General features: G+C 37.6%; 1 protein-coding gene across 1 annotated transcript in view; it reads right to left on the bottom strand.

The window, feature by feature from the left end:
* LOC105991874 (epithelial chloride channel protein-like) overlaps positions 1-8,304 on the bottom strand; it is a 41,618-nt gene extending 33,314 nt beyond the window's left edge. The window contains 4 exon segments of the mRNA XM_013024617.1: positions 4,385-4,624; positions 5,439-5,606; positions 6,107-6,368; positions 8,212-8,304. Coding sequence (XP_012880071.1) covers positions 4,385-4,624; positions 5,439-5,606; positions 6,107-6,368; positions 8,212-8,304 — 763 coding nt within the window.
* Positions 8,305-9,561: the final 1,257 nt, after the last annotated feature.

The following is a 9,561-nucleotide window of genomic DNA, read 5'->3' on the forward strand; positions in this document are numbered from 1 at the left end:
CACCATTGTTCTTAGCTTAACAAGTATACCAGGTTTTTAAAATGTATTATATGATCACAGAAAATTTTCATTCACTGCCATGAAGCACTGAGCCTCCCTCCCTGCCAGAATTTAGTTTATACAGAGAGATTTACAGAGCTGAATGAGCTTTTTGATTTGGAACAGGGAGCACAGGAATGCTCAAGTGTGCTTTCTTATGGAGCTGAAAGAAAGTAATATGAGAGGGGAAGAAGTGAGATGATCAAGGAACAGAGGACTGGGAGGAGACCCAAAAGCTGGAGTTTGTACTAAGCTCAGAACCTAGGGCAGACCTTGACTGGTGATCTCCATTACTGGTTTTCTAAGTAATAGAATGTTTTACCTCAACTTTCTCATCTGAAGTTTATCAAACCTGGAAAACATAGATTTAGTCATTCAGTTCTATCAAATATTTATTGAGTATCTCCTACTCCACTGGTGAGAATTATAAACAATGATACATGAAGTGGTTAGCACAATTAAATACATTAAGAATGAATGTTTGAAATGTTAGCTACAACTATGAATAGTTAAGAAAGGAAGAAGGATGTCTACATAAATGCTTCATCCTGACTGCTTTTAAAATTCTAACAGAGTGATGTTCTAGGTGGTACCAGTGGCTCATTCTTATGATCCTAGCTATCCATAAGGCTAAGAGCTGAGCTTGTTCGTTTGAAACTCAGGCAGGAAAGTCTATGAGACTTATCTCTAACTAACCAGCAGAAGCTAGAAGTTGAGCCGTGACTCCAGGGATAGGGTACAAGCCTTGAACAAAGAAGCTCAGACACAGTGCCGAGTCTCTGGATTCAAGGACTGGGGCTGGCATCCACATTTAAAAAATATATCCTGTAGCTAGGTATGGTGGCTTCCATATGTAATCCCAAATACTTGGGAAGAGAAGATCAGAAGACCATCTGGGGCATAAAGACTCCCATCTTAACAAACATGGTAGAACATACCTGCAATTCATACTATGCAAAAGGTACAGGTAGCAGAATTGCAGTCTTCTGCCAGTCCAAGCAAGAAGTTTAAGACTGTCTAAAAATTCACCAAATCCAAAAGAGCAGACTCAAGTGGTAGAGTGCTTGCCTCCCATGCTTAAGACAAACCTTATCCCTAATATAACAACAGAAATGAATACTAATCAAAAAAGCTTTTCATGTTTCAAATTTGATGGTAGAACAACAGGTCCCTTCTTTGAGATGAAGACTTTATTTGTTATGTTTTGTGGAAGGATGATAGTTTTAAGAATGAGGTAAGTAACTTTTGCCATTTTTTAATGCTGCGGTTCCTGTGGCTTGAACTCTGGACCTGAGCTTCTTTTTGCTGAAGGTACTACCACTTGAGCCACAGCCCCACCTCCAGCTTTTATGAGTTTTATGAGCTTTTATGAATGTCTTAGGGACATTCCTGATTGTGCTGGCTTCAGATCAGTCACTATCCTAGATCTCTCCTCTTGATTAGCTAGGATTATAGCAGTCATCCATCAGCACCTGGCCTGGCTAAGTTAAGATTAACATGTAGTTTCTCTATACATAGCCTTGTTGGCATACTCTACCATTCTGCACATCAACCTTGTGTTCCACCGAGGGAAGTCTTCTTCTCCCTTTCCCTCCTCCACCCTTTCCTCTCCCTCTCCTTCCTCCCTGTTTAACTCAAATATTATGAGGTTTTCTTCTTAAATTTAATGTTTGGCAGGCCTTGGGTTTGAGTTCTTGGTCTTGCATATGCTAGGCAAGCACTCTACCACTTGAGACACACGGCCAGCCTGTGTTTGCTGTTAGCTTCATGTTTAGACAGGACCTCACTTTTGCCTTGCACCAGTCTTGGAGCATCACCACAATCCTCCTGCCTTTGCTTCCTGAACAGCTGAGGTTGCAGGCTCACCTCCCCACGTGTAGCTCCTTTGTTGTGTTATGATGGGGAATTTTAACTTTTTCTCTGAGCTGTAGTCTTCCTGCAGTCTTCCTACCTCTTCATTAGCTGGAAGTAGAGGCAAGAGCCACTATGACAAGCTACTTTTCCTTTCTTGACCTTGATGATGTCATTGGATTTCAACTCCTTCAATGGCTTCTTTTTCTCTATCTCTATATGGAATTTTTTTTTTATCAGTTGTGGGGACTGAACTCTGCTCCTGAGCGCTGTCCCTGAGCTCTTCAACTCAAGGCTAGCACTCTGCCCCTTGAGCCACAGCGCCACTTCCAGTTTTTTCTGCTTATGTGGTATTGAGGAATTTCACCCAGGGCATCATGCATGCAATCTACACTGAACTGTCTTCCCAGCCCTCTATATGGAAATCTTATTCTTCAAGGCCCAGACAAGATCTCTTTCTCATGAAGTCTTGCTCAAGTAATTTATCAGCCTTGATATTTTCTTCCTTGAACTTCCACTGTATGGAATGGTGTTTTCAAAATTTTTCTGGCTTAAATTTTCATTCTGATGAGATTCTATTGTTCTTGAGAATAGTCTTTTTTATACTACCATCTACAGTTCATGATATTGTTTATATTTTTTTTCCTTAGCTAGTTGTTGGCTAATGATATACTTGTTAAATTGATACCCCAAATGATACAAGTAGACAAGTTTGAAATATTGGAATCTTATGTAATTATTTTGGTAATTCTAAATCTGTATTTCTCTTCTTGGTATAATAGGGGATTAAACTCAAGGTCTCATGATTGCTTTTTTTCTGGTTAACTGGATATGGATCCTCACAGACTTCTTCCCAAAATGTGATTTTCCACGTCTCAGCTTCCTAAGTTGGTCCAGTTATAAGGTTGAGCCACTGGTATCTACGTAAATCTGCATATTTACCAGGCATGGAAAGTTTGACTGGAAAAATATAAGTGCTTCACTCAAGATTATGGAAATGCTCATTTACTCTTTGAGATATCTTTCTTTATCATTTGCTGGCCTTTGGACCTTGAATTCAGGGCCTGGACACTGAGCTTGTTTGCTCAAGGCTAGCACTCTACCACTTAAGGCCACAGCTCTACTTCTTACTTTTGTTCTTTTGGGCAGTCAATTGGAGATAAAAGCCTCATGGACATTCCTGCATGGGCTAGTTTTGAATGATGATTCTCAGATCTCAGCTTTCTGAGTAGCTAGGCTTGCAGGTGTGATCCACCACTGTCCTGCTCTTAAGGTGTTTTATGATGTTTAAGGCTAATGCTTGCCAGCCACAATTATCCTTCCTGCCCTTCAGAAGAAAGTACTGGATGATAATTCCCCAGTGCCTACAAGTAGCACATCACTCCTTTTACTTTCTGTAATCAACACAAAGCAAATTTCATAAGAGACCAATCTTCTACTGAAGGCTCCACCTTTACCAAATTAATTTAGAGCTAAATATTTGATTATATGATTTCCTTCTTGGTGTTTTAGTGGCAATACTAATATTTGATTTGATTCTGCTATCTATTGAAAAGTCATGAGAAATGATGTATTTCCAAAGTAGTCATAGTTATTGTTTTCAACATTGAAGCAAATGTATGGGTGGATGTTCTATACTTCTTTTGGCTTATAAAAGCCTCTGTTTTTATTTTTTAAAAAAGCAAACATGCCAAGATAAATAATAAAACAAGCATGCCCAAACAAATATGGCTCTGTGTGTTTGTGTGTGTGTGTGTGTGTGTGTGAGTGTGTGTCATGGGGCTTGAACATTAGGCATGAGCACTGTCCCTCAGCTCTTCAGATCAAAGCTAGTGCTTTACCACTTGATCTACAGCACCACTCTGGTCTTCTGGTGGTTTACTGGAGATAGGGATTTCACAGACTTTCTTCCCCTGGCTGGATTTGAACTGCGATCCTAAGATCTCAGCCTCCTGAGTAGCTAGGATGACAGGCATTAGCCACCAGTGCTCCGCTACAAATATGGCTTTGAAAATTCTATTTAGTAAGTGAGATGCCATTAGCATTCCATGTTTTGGTACTGTGAAATGACTTGTCTGGTCATGTGTCTTTTATGGTCATTGATTTAATAGGGATAGTTTCTAGGAATCTCATGCAGATTGAAACTCAATGATTAATGAATAAAGTTATACAAGTACAGAATGGTTAGAAAAATGATTTTCCTTGCCAGGGACAGGAAGCAGTTATTCAGGTCTCCCCAATTAAGTTGAGGATGGTTCAAACTCAGAAAAGCAGTTTGGTACAAAAGAACATGGCAAGAATGGGGTAGACTTCTAGGCTATAGATATAACATGGCCCAATTTCTATCTCTTAGTCTTTCAGTTTTCATATCTGAAAACAAATGAATAATGGCTCAGGTACATACCCCTCACACATTATTTATAAATGAGACATTGGAAAATGAAAGCTAATGGACATTGTCTTAGAAAATGTAAAAGCTTAATGCCAAGCCTACCTTTGCCTTTATCAAGGATACTGCCAGGGGCAGTCCATGAAAGGTGAACACGACCTCCTTTAACCTCAGCCTCCAAACCTGTGATTTTACTGGGACTGAACAAGAGATCATTGTCACCAGCAGGAGGAGCTCCTGATACAGTGAGTGACCCTCCTGAAGTTGGTCTGCTGAAAAGTTCCAGTTGAGCTTCTGCCAAGTCTTCTTTAACTTCAGGTCTGGGTGGGTTCAGTCCAATTGCACCTACCACAAAAGAGTAATTATGTAACTATTCATATTGTCATGTGGATACTTCATCTTGTAGAGGGGTAAGTTAAAACTTAATGGCAGACACAGAAAAGTGACAATTTTTAGTGAAACAACCCTCTTGTTTTAGTATAACCTTGAAATGAATGAGGAGATATTATGGTATGTTAAAACCATCTTTGATCTTTATTAACTGCTTGACTAGAAATTCTTTGAGGGCAAAGATCCTTTTGAACTCAGGGTCCCATTCTTACTGGCTAGACACTGTATCACTTAAGCTATGCGTCAGAGCTTCTGGGCTTCTTATGTTCTTTTCTGGATATGGTATCCAGGTTTCTACCCAGGCACTCCTGGGTCTGCAAGCTTCCGATTGAGGCTCCCACAGATGCCCATCATTCCCTTCGTTTTGTTGTATGGAGGTCTCAGGAATTTTTTGTCCCAGCTTGGCCAGAATTGCAATCCTGCCAATCTCTTCTTCGAGAGTAGCTGGTATGACTAGTGTGAGACATGAGCCTGGTACAATGATTATGTGTCATTCATCTTTGTAGCAAACATCTTCTATAGTGCTGGCCTCATACCAAATGCTCAGTCAAAAATTTTTCATTGTAATTGAAATGAACCAGGGTAGATGTTAACAAAGCATGTGACAACCTATTTTATACTCAAACCAATAGTATGAATATAATTTGGAAACAAAGAGGTTGAATACATAATTATATACTTGACTCTTCCATAGTAAATATAATTTTCCATGTTTCCCACATGCAATGTACAAAAACATGTGACTAATTTCAATTTTAATGCTACTTACCATTTACAACATACCCAGGTATGTACAGAGACTTGTTCTGTCATATAAAAATCTGTCTAGCAGTGTGATTTCTTGCCTGGACAAGAACTTTTAAACTGTATCTACCACTTCCATTGTATTCCATAAAATATCTGGAGTAAATACCATCATTTTTGACAGTATCAGCATCTTTAGGTTCAAATGTATTAGTTATCCATTAAATAGAAATGGATACAGTTTCTCTCCTGGAACAGTAATGATATCAGCAGTTTGGGAGATAGCACAGCACATATGAACACTGGAATTAGACTCCATTCCAACGACATGCTAATCTTTTCATATCGAAAACAGTCTAACTGTGATTTTATGTATTCAACTGATATTAGCTGCTATTATTTTATAAAAGAAACGTATCAAAAAGAAAATATATCTAGTTGGGGAAATTATAGTTGAAACACTAACACTAAGAATACTGGAAGAGGATTGTATTCATCTATTCCATGAGAAAAATACAATTTGTCTAGAGGTTGAAAGAAGTGTTTTATTGTGCTTTGTCAGAATCAGTAAAACAGTTATAAACATTATAACTTTGAAATATGTTGTACAAGCATATATATCTTATGACTTCATCATAGGATCCTCTAGGAGATGTTTTAAGTGCAATGTAATTTGTAGCAGATGCCAGTTACCTGCACCATTGTCCAAGAGTCCATCTGCAATATCCACAATGATTATCATTACATCGATCTCAATATCCAATGTACACATATCCTCTTCCCAGACTTTGGCATGAAAAATTCCTAGGTTTATGTGTTGTGCTGTATTTTGACTCCCGTAAGCAGCTGCCATTGCTGGAAGTGTGGAAGGATTTCTTGCTCCAGTGGTCATTGTGACCGATAGCAATTGTGGTTGGGCTTCATTATTTAAAAGTCTGTAAGTCCAAGTACCTGTCTGGAAAAAAATAAACAAAAACAAAACCTCCTTCAAAGCCTTGTTAATATTACTCTTTCCACTCAGTGACAGTAGTTCAGACCTGTAATCCTAGATCCTGAGGAGACTGAGATGTGAGGATTGCAGTTTGAAGCCAGCCAAGGCAGGAAAATCTGTAATAAATTTTAATTTCTGATTCAATCAGAAAGAAAGGGAGGATTGATACCATGGATCAAGTAGAACAGTGCCAATCATCAGCAAAAAGGAGCTTAAGGACAGCGCCTAAGAATGAGCAACAAAACAAACAAACCCTCTCCTTGGGATATAAACTGATTTAAAAATACAAAGAGCTTATATATATATATATATATATATATATGTACAGATACATATGTACATATATATGTATATGCATATATGTACAAGTATACATATACATGTACATATATGTGTTGTTGTATGCATGTAATTTATATGTATATATATATGAGTGTGTATAATTTCGAGGATAGAAATTGTTTTCACCTATACTAGATAACTTTCTTTTTCCAAACTACACCACCCAGCTCTAATAGCGATTGGAAAGCTGATTTTATAAAGTAGTAAATAACATGAATGTGAATTATTACATATTCCATTCATTTTTATGGCAGATGACCTGTTTTAATTTTAATATTGACAATACACAAGACAAAATTATATTTATAAAGTAGTAATTAATAAAAAGAAAGTGAAAATGAATGAATAGAATTACCTCTGCAATGTCCGGTATTCGAAGATGGGAAGTTCAACTATTTTGCTTATGCTCTTTGAAATCTGAGGTATCATTTTTTTTTCCTTTGGGATCTTGGAGAATAATTTGTGGTTTTTGCATTGTCCAGGTAACAACAAACAATGTGTCATTTCCAGTGGTGCTGTACACAGACACTGTGCCATTGGCCCATGTCTTCCCTGTGACAGTCAAGGCTTTGCTTTCCAACTGTTACATCAGTAAAAGGAAACACGTAAAACCAATTTGTTATTTATTTTGACAATGTGTGGGTTTGAACTCAGGGACATAAACTTGTTAGGCAGGTGCTCTGCCCCTGAACTACACTTCCATTATTTGTTTGTTTTTTTTTGTTGGGATTGGGGGACTTTGGGCCTGGGTGCTGTCCCTGAGCTGTTCTCAAGGCTGATGCTCTACCACTTTGAGACACAGTGCCACTGTGGCTTTCTGATGGTTAATTGTCAATAAGAGTGTCATGGAGCCAGGTGCTGGTGGCTCAGGCCTGTAATCCTAGCTTCTTAGGAGGCTGAGATCTGAGGTTCATTGTTCAAAGCCAGCCGGGGCAGGAAAGACCGTGAGACACTTACCTCCAATAAACCACTAGAAAGCCAGAAATGGCACGGTAGCTCAAGTGGTAGAGTGCTCGCCTTGAGCTGAAGAAGTGAGGGACAGCACCCAGGCCCAGAGATCAAGCCCCACAACTGACAAAAAAAAAAAAAAAAAAGAGTCTCATGTAATTTCCTGGTCTGGCTTGCTTTGGACTCTGCTCCTCATATCTCAGCCTGCTGAAGATGACAGGCCTAATATAGATTATTATTTAAGGTCCCTGACAATAGCTTTCTTTCTATTAGCTTAACTAGTGGAAAAAATAGTAAGAGTTTGGCCTTTTAATTATTCAATAATGGAATGATTACTAATATTAATGAATAATTAAATCATAAAATGAAACAGATTGAATACTGGCAGTTTGGATCAGTTTTACACAAATGATGAATACTGTCCAAACAACTTTGGGAAGTTGTAATCGTCTGAGTATTTATATGTGGAAATAGTTCTCAAAATAAAAATACATAAGTAATAAAAGTTTTCCCTTACCTGAATGTTCTGAATGAGTTTTTCATCTTCTGTTACATAGGGGTTAATTGCAATGACAATGCCTTCATATGCATTGTCAGGTAACTTTACCATTGAGCATTTTACCTCTGACAAGAGATGCAGAGCTAGGCATAGAATGCCGCTCAGACTGAACATCATTTCTGCCAAGGCTACAATTAGATGGAAATGCAAGGAGGGTATTTATATATCTGCCTATTAGTTTAGGAACTTGAATCAAGACCAAACTATTTGCACAAATTTGATATGGTAAAATACACTAAAATGTCTAGGTGAACTTCCTTATTCATTCTAAAAGTGTAGTTATGAAGTAGCAGTAGGGATTATGCTAAACATCCTTAGCATACTCTGTGTGGATAGTCAAGCTCATAGTAGTGAGTGGTTATCCTTGTTACTATCAAATGTGACCTCAGGATCTCCTTACAGAAAAGCTGTTCAGGGAGAGGCAAGAAGTGGTAGTGAATTAAGGGCTTGGTTTTTATTTGTTTTTAATTTTATTTTATTGTAAAGGTGATATACAGAGGGTTATAGCTGAGGTTCAGTTGGAAAAGTTTTATCTTCTGTGATTAGTACTTGTTTATTTCAGCTTTCAAATAACATTGAATGCTTAAGTTCTTTCAGAACTTGGGAACTTAATATGCTTCAGATAAGTTCTCTTTCATTCTTTAAAATTTTTTTGATTGAACACAAATGGTCCTTATCTTGAACTTGTTGTATAATGGCATCGTGAGCTGGTTCAAAAGTTAGAAAAATACAAGCCTTACTCTTTCTTGCTTTGGTCACTTAATACTCATGGGATTTTTTTTTTGGTAAGAGTTATATAGTTCATTTTTTAGGCTTTTTCTTTAGTTCTGCTATTAGAATAATTTGTACTTATATAAGCTCTAAATCAATGGATCAGATATACAAGGTTTTCATACAATCTCTTAATATCATACTTTAGTAGTAAGCAATATATGTACCCAATCAGTACAAGCTTGTTATTCACTTTGATAATTAAAATTTCTGTTTGTAATTCTTTTATTTTGTCATCATGTAAATACAAACTCCCAAAGTCTTATTGTAAGGCCCGACTATGCCTAGACAAAGAGGTAGAACTGTCTGGCACACTGAAACCAAAGGCTTTTTGAATTGCTCTTCCACTTTTTCTTGCTGTGCCCTTGGAGCTCCAGCCTAAGAACAGCCTCATCTGTAAAAATGTACTAAGCCATCCACATGAAAAGTAATATATATATATATATATATATATGTGTGTGTGTGTGTGTGTGTGTATACATGTATATATATATATTTCGTTTGAACTTGTTTGTGCCTAATATCTGCATTGCTCTT

Source organism: Dipodomys ordii, unplaced genomic scaffold, assembly GCF_000151885.1.
Source record: "Dipodomys ordii isolate 6190 unplaced genomic scaffold, Dord_2.0 Scaffold78, whole genome shotgun sequence".
NCBI classification, from domain to species: Eukaryota; Metazoa; Chordata; class Mammalia; order Rodentia; family Heteromyidae; genus Dipodomys; species Dipodomys ordii.